A 13612-nucleotide genomic window follows, 5' to 3' on the forward strand; every position below is an offset into this window, starting at 1 on the left:
ATTCTTTTTTTTTTAAAAGTTCTTCACCTTAGCCATCACTGGTGGTGGAACACACCTATGTGATTTATAGACAAACTTGTTAGAATCACTTCAAGTTTCTGAGCTTTAAAATCATTTAAAGAACAATTCCATACCAATATGGAATCAAAGTATTTCGTTTCTAGGTACAGTTTTTCCTTAAAACAATATTGAAAGCCATGAGATACTGCAATCATAGAAGCAGTAGGAATAAAGAGAAAGCAAAAATCAAAACTAAAGCTGTGAGAAATGTCAGGATAATGCAGAGGGGAAAAAAACTTTCGAATGACTGACCTTAGCTGTAACTAAGTAATTGCTAATATTTATTTAGCCCCCACTTCATATTCAAGCATTACTCTAAATCTTTTACGTGACTTCGTTTAACCCACGCACCACCTGTTAAGTAGATATTATTATTATCCCCATTTCACAGTTCAGATACTGAGCTTTTGAAAGTTACCGAGTCCGAGGTCAAAAGTAAACAGTAGAGCAGGGACTCAAACCCAGGTGTACCTGCCACCTGGAAGTATTAAGTCCTTGCTCCTAACTGCTACTTCATTGATCTGGCTTTATGACTTTATAAGTCATATATCCACCCTGGGCCTCAGTTTATTCATCTGTAAAAACGCAACGAATGCTACAGTGTAGCTCCTTCCAGCTCTACCTAGCGTCGTTATCATCTACCTTACTGAGCGTCAACAAGCCAATGTCATCTCTTCTTTTAACTGAATTCAACTCAAACAGCATTTACAATGCACCTACTAGGTGTCCAGCCTTTTGCTGCGCGAGCGCCCAAGCCCAAGTCCCCCCACGGTCGCTGCTCTCTCCCCGACGCCAGCAGGCCCTCGCTTTCCTAGCAACTCTCTGAGACCAGCTGGGGTTCTTCGCTCCTCTGGAGCCCCTACGGGCACACAGATGTCTCGGAGCAGTCCCAGCTCTGGCCCCTGGGTCCACTCACCCTTCTGGTGGTCTCTGCTGACAGGCGCCGCAGGACCCCGCGTCCCCGCTGCCCCGTCCCCCACGGGGATTGGGTGATGAGCGCCTGTCTGCGATGGTTCGGCGACTCTGCCTTTCGCCATGGCTGCAGCAAGAAAAGTGGAGGGAGCGATGTGGTGCCGCGCCCCCTAATCAACCAAACTACTTCGCAGGCTCCTTACTACGCCAAAGGGCCACCGCCAGAGCCACTTCCGGCGCGACCTCCTCACCCGAGACAACCTCAGCACCGCGAGCACAGCGACGCCCAGGTAAGACCCGCAGCGTCCACCCCACGCTAAACCCCACCCCGTGCCGCCCCCGAGCCTCGCGCGCTCGCGCCGGCCCAGTGACCGCGAGACAAGTCAGGGTCCTGGACCGCCCCCTCCAGTGTTCCGCCCCGCTCCGCGCCCGCGGGAAGCATGCGTAGTTGCGGCACCCAAGTCACCCGGCTGCGGCTAGCCGGCACCGGCATCTAAAGCGCAGCCTTAATTATCCGGAAGTGCAGCCCCAGGGACTTCAAACCTTTTGTCCAGGCCGCCGGAAGTGCCTGCGAGTGATTAGTCGGCGTTTTGCGGCTGAGGCTGATTCAGCCCATTACGTCAGTTCCGCAGCTGCTGTCTTCAATTTGGAAGCGCCAGAGAGTGCTTGGTCTAAAGATGGTGAAAGATATAAAGGCTGAGCAAAACCTACCTGAATTTTAGAAAACTAAGGCTCAGAGAGGGCTACCTACCACCTGAAGGTCACAGGGTGGCAAAAATGGGCTTAGAATCCAGGTTGTCCTGTTCCCAAAGCTAACGGTTTTCCATTAGCTGGTGCTCCTTACTGCTAAACCCAAGTCACCGCTACACTTGGCTTATACTTTAAGCGGAAACATGCCTTTTCCACAGTTAACGTTTTCTGCTTCTACCCCTCAGAACACATTCAGCTTACAAACCATGGTTACCTCTTGAAAGCAACTTGGAGGTCGGGCGCGGTGGCAAACGCCGGTAATTCCAGCGCTTTGGGAGGCCAAGGCGGGTGGATCATTTGAGGCCAGGAGTGTGAGACCAGCCTGGCCAACATGGTGAGATGAGACCACGTCTCTACTAAAAATACAGAAATTAGCTGGGCATGGTGGCTTGTAATCTCAGCTACTCGAAAACCTGAGGAGAATCGCTTGAACCCCGAAGGCTAAGGTTGCAGTGAGAGATTGCACTCCTGCACTCCAGCACAGGCAACAGCAACACTCCAACTCAAAATAAAAAACTGTTTCTAGTCAGTAATTACATTTCTAGGAAATTATTCCGTGAAAGTAAACATAAATAATTCCTTCTGTAGTAGTATAACTAAAAAAATGAAAGCAATCTAAAAATCCAACACTAAATAAAAATGGTTAAGTAAATTATAGGAAACCCATTAAATTGGACAATGCTTATGGGAAAACATTCCAAGAGAAAACTATTTTTAAAAGGCCAGGTGTTTTAGTTCAAAACAGTGTAGGAAAATAAATAATATTAAAAAAAAAAAAAAGGCCGGGTGTGGTGGCTCATAACTGTAATTCCAGCTCTTTGGGAGGCCAAGGCGAGCACATCACGAGGTCGACACATCGAGACCATCATGGCCAACATGGTGAAACCTCGTCTCTACTAAAATTACAAAAATTAGCTGGGCGCGGTGGTGCGCGCCTGTAGTCTGAGCTACTGGAGAGGCTGAGGCAAAAGAATCCCTTGAACTTGAGAGGCGGATGTTGCAGTGAGCCGAGATCGTGCAACTGCACTCCAGCCTGGTGATAGAATGAAACTCCGTCTCAAAAAAAAAAAAAAAAAGAAAAGGGACCGGATGCAGTCCCTCACGCCTGTAATCCCAGCATTTTGAGAGGCCGAGGCAAGCAGATTAGGAGGTCGGGAGATCGAGACCATCCTGGCCAACATGGTGAAACCGGGTCTCTACTAAAAATAAAAATATTAGCTGGGCGTGGTGGTGCACGCATGTAGTCCCAGCTTCTCGGGAGGCTGAGGTGGGATAACTGCTTGAACCCAGGACTGCAGTGAGCCGAGATCGTTCCACTGCACTACATCCTGGTGACAGTGCAAGACTGTGTCTCAAAAAAAAAAAAAGAAAAGAAAAACAAAAGAAAGAAAAGCACGACTCAACAGAAAAATGAGCAAAGAACAAGAAATGTCAATACACAGAAGAAAAAATTAAATGTGTTTAAGACACCTGAGTATGCAGTGGGAAAGCCAACTCCAAAAATGAAGACATTCAAAAAAATTAGAAAAAGATTAACAACCTCAGTACAGTGTGATAAGAGTGGTTGAGGAGTGCACAGATTCCAATAGCAGAAGAGAGGAATATTTAAATTACAGTGGGGCTGTAAAGTCTCCTAGGAAGCAGGATTAAAACTGATTTTTAGAGGATGAATAGGAACTAACAAAGCTGAAAGGGGGGAAATAGCTTTTTCAAAGGCTAGAAGCTACTGCTTATATTAGAAAAAGTGCTTCAAGCGAAGGGTGGAAGCCAGGTGTGGTGGCTCACACCTGTAATCCTAGCACTTTGGGAGGCCGAGGTGGGTGGATCACCTGAGGTCAGCAGTTCAAGACCAGAGTGGCCATCATGGTGAAACCCCATCTTAAAAAAAAAAAAAAAGAAATGATATGAAAGATATAAGACCAGGAACTTATCATAAACTGCTAAAAGTTTGAACTTAATCCTCAAAGATATTTAACCAGAGAGGGACTTACTAAGATTTGTATTTTCAGGTCCAGGTGTGGTGGCTCACACCTGTAATCCCAGCACTTTGGGAAGCCGAGGAGGGCAGATCACAAGGTCAAGAGATGGAGACCATCCTGGCCAACTTGGTGAAACCCCACCTCTACTAAAAATACAAAAATTAGCCGGGTGTGGTGGCGCACACCTGTAGTCCCAGCTACTTGGGAGGCTGAGGCAGGACAATCACTTGATCCCAGGAGGTGGATGTTGCAGTGAGCCGAGATTGTGCCACTACACTCCAGCCTGGCAACAGAGTAAGACTCTGTCTCAAAAAAAAAAAAAATTGTATTTTCAAAGCTTATTCTGACTGCCTATGGAAGAATGCCAAACCAAGAGCAGAAAGAAAACTTAGAAGGTTATTGTAATAATACTGGCCTGACCCAGCCTAATGTACTGGAAACAAAGAGAAGATATCAGATATAAGATGATTTATGAGAACTATCTCTAAACTTTTATTACTTTAATTACATGAATATATACATAGTCAGTGAGGAGGGGAGCTGAAAAAAAAAAAAGAATATATACATAGTCATTCCAGACAATTTTTTTTTTTGAGATGGAGTTTCGCTCTTATTGCCCAGGCTGGAGTGCAATGGCACAATCTCTATTCCCCGCAATCTCCGCCTCTCCAGTTCAAGGGATTCTCCTGCCTCAGTATCCAGAGTAGCTGGGATTACAGGCATATACTACCATGCCCAGCTAATTTTGTATTTTTAGTAGAGACAGGGTTTCCCCATGTTGGTCAGACTGGTCTGGAACTTGTGATCTCTGATGATCCACCCACCTCAGTCCAAAGTGCTGGGGTTATAGGTGTGAGCCACCGCACCTGGCCTATAGACAAATATTAAAAAAGCAAATTATCATACAGAAAAACATTAAGGCCAGGCAGGGTGGGTCCTGTACTCCCAGCACTTTTGGAGGCTGAGGAGGGCAGATTTATTGAGCTCAGAAGTTTGGGACCAGCCTGAGCAACACTGTGAAACCCTGTCTCTACAAACAATACAAAAATTAGCAGGGCATGGTGGCAGGTCCCAGCTACTCAGGAGGCTGAGGCGGGAGAATGGCTTGAGCCCAGTAGGTGGAGGTTGTAGTGAGCCAAGATCATGCCATTGCACTGCAGCCTGGGTGACAGAGCCAGACCCTGCCTCAAAGAACAAAAACAAAAACAAAAAACATTAATGCAAAAAAAAAAAAAAACTATAAAAATCATCTCTCTTACATTGGCAGTGGCGAATGCATATGGGTCTGTAGCAACCTCAATTCTTGCCACTTCAGAAGAATTTGACCAAAGGCCATAAGGCAGAGTGAGAGATTGAGACAAGTTTTAGAGGAGTGAAAGTTTCTTTAAAAGCATTAGAGCAGAAATGAAAAGAAGTAAAGTGCACTTGGAAGAGGACCAACAGGTGACTTGAGAGATCAAGTGAACAGTTTGACCTTTGACTTGGGGTCTTACACATTGGCCCGGGGTTATTTCTCCCCTGATTCTTCCCTCGGGATGGCCTGTCCACGTATGCAGTGGTCTGCCAGCACTTGGGAGGGGCTGCATGCACAAAGTGTTTACTGAAGTTGCACACATGCTCACATGAGGCAGTTTTTCCTTAACCAGTCCAGTGTTCCTAGAGGAAGGTCATACACCAGTTAAATTCAGCCATTTTGCCTCTTAGTTCGCATGCTTGAGCCAGAGAGCTTACTGAGAAGCTGCTGATCATCAGTTTCAGGTTTTTTTTCTACCTATTGGGAGACTGCCTTTCCCTAGTGCCGGCTGCAGCCAATTATTGTTTCAGAAAGGCAGTTTAACAGCTACCTAACCATCACTTGATGGTTGCCTGACACTCCTGCTAAAGTGGAAAGGCCCTCTCCTGCCCTGCTCATGTCTGATTAGCTACCTACTATAACAATATCACCATCCATAGATAATTATAATATTGGAATTTTTCCTCCTGGGATATTAAAAATGTTAAAAAGTAGAATCTAGAGGACAGTGTCACGTAATGTCCTCAGACGAAGATGTTAGTGAGAGGAAAGACACTAGGTGTTTGGAGAGTTCCTGGTTTAGGAGGCTGAATGTGGTAACAGTGGGACCACAACCCCAGCCAGTGTGTAGGCTCTAGACATCATTGCAGGAAGGAATTCATGGATGAGTCAGAGAACAGTGAAAGTACAAGGATTTATTGCAAGGTGAAAAGTACACACTGAAGAAAGGGGAGTGCAGGTGTACTCAAGGAGTAGCCCAGTAGAGTTTGAGATTTCTACCTTTCTGTGTTTCTTTAACCAAAGGGTGGAATAGTCATAAAGACTCCTGGAAAAATTTCTGGATTTTTCAGAAATGTGGTACCACCTATTTTTACACCAAATATGTTTGTTCCTCGAACTGTCAGGGAGTTGATGGGCGTGTGATTATATTTTGTTGTTTTCGTTTGTTTGTGTTTTGTTTTGTTTTTTTGAGAGAGAGTCTTGCTCTATTGCCCAGGCTGGAGTGCAGTGGTGTGATCTCTGCTCACTGTACCCTCTATCTCGCAGGCTCAAGTGATTCTCCTGTCTCAGCCTCCCAAGTAGCTGGGACAACAGGCACATGCCACCACAAATGGCTAATTTTTGTATTTTTAGTAGAGATGAGATTTCATCATGTTGGCCAGGCTGGTCTCAAATGCCTGACCTCAAGTGATCGCCTGCTTAGGCCTCTCAAAGTGCTGGGATTACAGGCATGAGCTACACACCTGGCCTATGTTAACAAGCCTATAATGAGATCCTAGGTGAAATCTAGGTCAAATCCAGCGCTATGTTGGATATAGTCAATTTTGGCAAACTTAGCCCACACCCTGATTTTTCAGAGTCTTAGCCCCTAGTTTATGCAAATATTTCTTTTCTGTTTATTTATTTATTTATTATTTTTGTTAAAATTTTTTTGAAGAATCATTCAGCCCAAAATGCCACTTTTTTTTTAATGCAGATATTTCACGTTTCCTTTTTGCTAGTTATGTGAAACTGCTGCCTGACATTTTATATTCTCCTGTGACCACCCTGTATTATTCCTATCCCACTGGGAATATAGGTGGTAGGAAATTATAGGAAGAGGAGTTGGATTAAAGGAAAAGACATTGAATTTTGTTGTGATGGTCTTGAACTCCTGGACTCAGCCATTTTTCCACCTCAGCCTCCCAAGTAGCTAGGATTACAGGGACGAACCAATACCACACCTGGCCTCTTAGACACTTTTTATTCTTACTTCCTGACTCCTGCCACCTTTTCTCTGCTAAAACTGATCTTTTTATGGTAATCAGTGAGCTTATCTTTTTTTGTGTGTGTGTGAGGGAGAGGATAGTGGGGACAGAGTATCTCTTTGTTGCCCAGGCAGGAGTGCAGTGGTGCAATCTGGGCTCACAGCAACCTCTGCCTCCCAAGTTCAAGCGATTCTCTTGTCTCAGCCTCCCCACTAGCTGGGATTACAGGCATGTATCACCATGCCCAGCTAATTTTGTATTTTTAGTAGAGACTGGGTTTCTCTGTTGGTCAGGCTGGTCTCAAACTCCCGACCTCAGGTGATCCATTTGCCTTGGCCTCCCAAAGTGCTGGGATTATGGGTATAAACCACTGCACCCCACCCCCTCCCCCCCCCTTTTTTTTTTGAGACAGAGTCTTGGTCTGTCTGCCCAGGCTGTAGTGCAGTGGCATAATCCCGGCTCACTGTAGCCTCCACCTCCCAGGTTGAAGCGATTCTTCTGCCTCAGCCTCCCAAGTCGCTGGGACTACAGGCACGGGCTACCACATCTGGCTAATTTTTTGTATTTTTAGTAGAGACAGGGTTTTACCGTGTTAGCCAGGATGGTCTTGATCTCCTGACCTCGTGATCCGCCAGCCTCTGCCTCCCAAAGTCCTGAAATTACAGGCATGATCCCTCATGCCCGATTTCTAGAAAGGTGTTTTAAAACAAATCAGGGCTCATGCCTGTAATCCCAGCACTTTGGGAGGCTGAGGCAGGCAGATCATGAGGTCAGGAGTTCAAGACCAGCCTGCCCAAACTGGTGAAACCCCATCTCTACTAAAAATACAAAAATTAGCTAGGCATGGTGGCGCCTGCCTGTAATCCCAGCTACTCAGGAGGCTGAGGCAGGAGAATTGCCTGAACCTGGGGGGCAGAGGTGGCAGTGAGCTGAAATCATGCCATTGCACTCCAGCCTGGGGGATAAAATCCAGACTTTCTCTCAAAAAAAAAAAAAAAAAAAAAGGAAAAATTGGTTGGGTGAGATGGCTCCTGCCTGTAATCCCAGCACTTTGGGAGGCCGAGGCAGGTGGATCATAAGGTCAGAAGTTCAAGACCGGCCTGGCCAACATGGTGAAACCCCATCTTTCCTAAAAAATTAGCTGGGCATGGTGGCATGGACCTGTAATTCCAGCTACTCAGGAGGCTGAGGCAGGAGAATTGCTTGACCTCGGGAGGCAGAGGTTGCAGTGAGCCAAGATCATGCCACTGCACTCCAGCCTGGGTGGGCGATGGAGCAAGACTCCATCTCAAATAAATAAATAAATAAATAAATAAATAAACAAACTAAGAGTCCCTATACTTTTTTTTTGTTTTACTTTTTTTTTTTTTTTTGAGACGGACTTTCGCTCTTGTTACACAGGCTGGAGTGCAATGGCGCGATCTCGGCTCACCGCAACCTCCGCCTCCTGGGTTCAGGCAATTCTCCTGCCTCAGCCTCTGGAATAGCTGGGATTACAGGCACGCGCCACCGTGCCCAGCTAATTTTTGTATTTTTATTAGAGATGGGGTTTCACCATATTGACCAGCATGGTCTCGATCTCCTGACCTCGTGATCCACCTGCTTCAGCCTCCCAAAGTGCTGGGATTATAGGTGTGAGCCACCACGCCTGGTGTTTTACTTTTTTTTAATCTAGCTTTTTGCTTTCCAGAGTCCCTATCCTTATCTCTAATTCCACTTCCCTAAGACAGCCATTATAAGATTTCTATGTGCAATATTAATTGCAATATTAATCCTAGAACAATCTGTCTTTACTTCTATATATCCTAAGCAGAACACAGTGCCTGGCATACATCGAAGGACTTAATAAATAATATTTGAAAATTCACTGAATGAGTTGTAAGCAGTTTGAAGTTGGGGTGGTGTAGTTAGCAAGAAGGGTTGGCAGCTGTAGGCTATTTCCCCAAACAAGTTAGGGTGAGCTCCTTGAGTTAGACATTCATTTATGCACCTCAAGTACCCAGAAGCATGCCTGAACACTCTACCATTTATTTATTGAAGACTTATACAATTACCCAATAATATACTGCAAAGAGGAATTTGATACTGCAGGCTGCTTCATGACTTCTGACTTCCTTGAATAAGGCTCCCTGCCCTATTAAACTGGCCCAGTGCCTTCCTACCAAAGCATGTGGCTTCAGGGCAAAACTCCTACCCCAAGGGGATCTTAGCCTTTGACTACTGACCAGACAAGCAGGATCACAAGACTCTCCTGTAGGCCCGCAGACAAAACTCATACGCATGGCCAGCATGTCTGGATGGGACACTGCCCAGTTAGAACCTCTAAGAGACAGTGATCTGTCTGCCTGCATGAAAAACTCAGCTCACTGTAAAAGAAAAAAAAAAAGAGACAGTGATCTGTCAACACCTCTTGGTGAGAGTATTGATCTCCTCTTCTTTGGGGGATTTGTCTGAGAGCCAGCTTCTTTGTGGAAAGGGCAGTCAAAGCCAGAAGAAGTCAGCATCTCAGTCACATTGAAAATACAATGTTAAAGCACTAACCTGGAATGTGGTAATTTACAGCTGTCACACCACACTCACTAAGTGAAATCACATTTTGCACAGACTTCCAAAGACGCAATCATATGAAAACTATTTTTATTGTGTTGAAAGATTGGTAGAAGCAGTTTGCCTGAAGTGTAAAAAGTCTACTATAAGATTTCTGGGCCGGGCGCGGTGGCTCAAGCCTGTAATCCCAGCACTTTGGGAGGCCAAGGCGGGTGGATCACGAGGTCAAGAGATCGAGACCATCCTGGTCAACATGGTGAAACCCCGTCGCTACTAAAAATACAAAAAAAAAAAAAAAAAATTAGCTGGGCATGGTGGTGCGTGCCTGTAGTCCCAGCTACTCAGGAGGCTGAGGCAGGAGAATTGCTTGAACCCAGGAGGCGGAGGTTGCGGTGAGCCGAGATGGCACCATTGCACTCCAGCCTGGGTAACAAGAGCGAAACTCTGTCTCAAAAACAAAACAAAAAAAAAGATTTCTGTTGAGGGCAGGGCGTAGTGGCTCATGCCTGTAATCCAAACACTTTGGAGGCCAAAACAGGCAGATCACCTAAGGTCGGGAGTTCAAGACCAGCCTGACCAACATGGTGAAACGCCGTCTTTTTTTTTTAAATAAAAAAAAGTAAAAAAAAAAAAAAAAGATTTCTTTTGAGAAGCACAAGGCAAAGTCGTTATTTTTTATTTTACATCAGAATATATTTAGTTATCAATAAAGTGATGTACTAAGCATAGAAGAGTGACTTAAGGTGGATTTCTTGATAGTTGATAACTTTATTAAATCAACAAAACCAAATCAAATTTCCTAGAATTTACCTTCATGAGAATTAAACTTCTTCTTTTTTTTTTTTTTAAAGACAGGGTTTCACCATGTTGGTCAGGCTGGTCTTAAACTCCCGACCTCAGGTGATCCGCCTGCCTTGGCCTCCGAAGTGCTTGGATTACAAGCGTGAGCCACCATGCCTAGCTGAGAATAAGACTTCTTAGCAGGACTGGTGCACTCTTAGGCTCTGATTCAACTTTGTTTTCTTCTTCAAGAAGACTAGATAAATGTGACAACTATTTGCCATATAAAATTCAATTCTGTGTTAGAAATAAAAAAATAACAATGATAAAACTAATCAGCTATAAAATGCTATTGGGACAAGTGGGAAAATTTTGGTATAGATTTAATATTAGATAATAGCATTAAATCATCAGGCGTGGTAGCTCGCACCTGTAATCCCAGCACTTTGGAAGGCTGAGGAAGGAGGATCACTTGAGCCCAGAAGTTCAAGACCAGCTGGTCAACATAGGGAGATCCCATCTCTATAAAAAACAAAAATAAAATTAGCCAGTGAACAAGGTGGCTCACGCCTGTAAACCCAGCACTTTGGAAGGCCGAGGCAGGCAGATCACCTGAAGTCAGGAGTTCCAGACCACCCTGACCAACGTGGGAAACCCCATCTCTACTAAAAATACAAAATTAGCTGGAAAATTAGCCAGGTGTGGTGGCACATGCCTATAATCCCAGCTACTTGGAAGGGTGAGGCAGGAGAATCAGTTAACCTGGAAGGCGGAGGTTGTGGTGAGCTGAGATTTCACCATTGCACTCCAGCCTGGGCAACAAAAGCAAAACTCCGTCTCAAACCAAAAACAAAAACAATACAAAAATTAGATAGCTGGGCATGGTGGCAGGTGCCTGTAATCCCAGCTACTCCAGAGGCTGAGGCTGGAGAATCACTTGAACCCAGGAGGCAGAGGTTGCAATGAGCAGAGATTGCACCACTGTACTCCAGCCTGGCGACAGAGCAAGACTCTTTCAAAAAAAAAAGAAGAAGAAAAGAAAGAAAGAAAGGAAAAAAAAGAAAGAAAAGAAAACTTGATTTCCCAATGTCCCTTTCAGTGAACGTGGCCAGATGACATGGGTGAAGTCAATGAGATATACTCAGACATGCAGACATGTATGTGGGTGGGGCTTTGGGGAATCTATTGTTTAAAAAAATTAATAGGAAAATCAGGAGAGTGCTTCTGCCTCCCTGCCATCCTTTTTGGGAGAGGTGGAAAGAGAACTGGACTTAGAAAGTCTGGATTCAAATCCTAGGTTGGCTCCTTACTGTTCTCTGACCTTGGCAATTGACTTAACTCTTCTTACTTTCACTTTCCTTATCTGTAAAATGGAGCTATAATCCTTATTACATGGAGAAGGTATAATGTATACTAAGTATCAAGCTTTAGTAGCTATCCAACCAATATTATTTTGGGTATTGCTCTCTGTAAAACACTTAAAATCCAGAAGGCCTTTTAGCTTCTGGCCTTCTTGTCTCTAACCCGCTTCTGCCACTCTGAGCTCTGTTACACAGAGGTTATTCAGCAGGCAACATGGGAAACAAGAATGCTCTGACTGTAAACTGTCCCTGCTCTTCAGAGCAATAACAACACAACAAAAATTGTGTTATTGTTTCCAGCCTCCTTTCCAGCATGATTGTGCTACAGTAACCTAATACCAAGTAGGTGGCTGGGGCAAAACTAAATGGTGTGCTCAAGGAGACTACCCCCATCTGGGTAGAAGCTACAGCTTCATCAGAGGCCACCATCGGTAGTAGAACAAAACTGAACCAGAGTGGTAGACACCAGGGATGTCTCTCAAACAACAGGCGACTAGCTATGTGAGAACCCTGACTGCGTCATCTCTCTCCCTGACCTCTTTTCCAGAACAGGGAAGGGAACAAGGTGTACCAGGGCATGGCATGGCCTCCACCGGCCTTCCAGGGCACTAGAGTGGGAGAAGGATCGAAAATGCCAACCTATCTCTTCTTGCCATAAGTGTAGCTTGGCTTAGATAGGCAGAGAGCTTTAAATCAATAATGAGATTGATTTAAACTCTCTCTCAAAAAAAGAAAAGGGAGGATTAGAGAGACAGCAATAGCAAGCACATAGAGCTGATGCCCTCTTTATGCTTCTTGGTAGGTGATTGAACTTGGCCTTTCAGAGATGGGCTTTCTTTGCATTGGTCAGGCTGGTCTCGAACTCCTGATGTCAGGTGATCCACCTGCCTCAGCCTCCCAAAGTTCTGGGATTACAGGTGTGAGCCACCATGCCCAGCCTGGCCAGGAATGTTTCAATATGTAGTGACACAATGTTCTTGGCCATCTTTTTTTTTTTCTTGAGATGCAGTCTCGCTCTGTTGCCCAGGTTAGTGTGCAGTGGTACAATCTTGGCTCACTGCAACCTCCACTTACTGGATTCAAGCGATTCTCCTGCCTTAGCCTCCTGAGTAGCTAGGATTACAGGCACCTGCCACAACGCCTGGCTAATTTTTTTCATATTTTTAGTCGAGACGGGGTTTAACCATGTTGGCCAGGCTGGTCTTGAACTACTGACCTCATGATCTGTCCACTTTGGCCTCCCAAAGTGCTGAGATTACAGGCGCGAGCCACCACGCCCGGCAACTCTTGTCCTCTTGGATTTAATTTTGTTAATTCTGGCGGACAGAGCAAATATAATTAAAGAGATTTAATTAAAACAGCTAGCTCATTTATGGTTTCTGCTAAATGAATTAAAAATAAACAGCAGACCAGGTGAGGTGGCTCATGACTATTATCCAAACAGTTTGGGAGGCTAGGCCTGGGCTTGAGCCCAGGAGGCCTGAGTAACATACTGTGAACTTGTTTCTACAGATAATAATAATTTTTTTTTTTTTTTAGATAGAGTCTGGCTCTGTTGCCCAGGCTGGAGTGCAATGGCTTGATCTCTGCTCACCGCAACCTCTGCCTCCTAGGTTCAAGCAATTCTCCTGCCTCAGCCTCCAGAGTACCTGGGATTACAGGTGCATGCCACCACGCCCAGCTAATTTTTTGTATTTTTAGTAGAGATGGGTTTCTACAACATGGGGTTTCACCATGTTGTCCAGGCTGGTCTCGAACACCTGACCTTGTGATCTGCCCACCTCAGCATCCCAAAGTGCTGGGATTACAGGTGTAAGCCACGGTGCCTGGCCAATAATAATAATTTTTTAAAAGCTGGCCAGGTGTGGTGGCAAGAGCCTGTAGTCCCAGTTACTTGGGAGGCTGAGGCTTGAGCCCAGGAGGTCAAGGCTGCAGTGAGCTGTGATTGAGCCATAGCACTAC

The 13612-nt window shown here is 45.2% G+C and overlaps 1 protein-coding gene across 4 annotated transcripts in view; it reads right to left on the reverse strand.

Annotated features, from left to right (window-relative positions):
• TMEM41B (transmembrane protein 41B) overlaps nt 1–1544 on the reverse strand; it is a 30781-nt gene extending 29237 nt beyond the window's left edge. For 2 of the 4 annotated variants that reach the window (XR_013523294.1, XM_035265743.3), the window contains exons 1-2: nt 1516–1544; nt 977–1099 (exon numbers count right to left, since the gene is read on the reverse strand). Coding sequence is in view for 2 of the 4 variants with exons in the window: in XM_035265743.3 (XP_035121634.3) it covers nt 977–1097 (121 nt within the window). In the remaining 2 variants the exon portion in view is untranslated. Of the gene's footprint in view, nt 1–976; nt 1100–1429 lie in introns of all 4 variants that reach the window. The other 2 variants (XR_013523293.1, XM_009007647.5) reach the window with 1 other exon arrangement.
• Nucleotides 1545–13612: the final 12068 nt, after the last annotated feature.

This window comes from Callithrix jacchus, chromosome 10, assembly GCF_049354715.1.
Source record: "Callithrix jacchus isolate 240 chromosome 10, calJac240_pri, whole genome shotgun sequence".
Classification (NCBI taxonomy): Eukaryota; Metazoa; Chordata; class Mammalia; order Primates; family Cebidae; genus Callithrix; species Callithrix jacchus.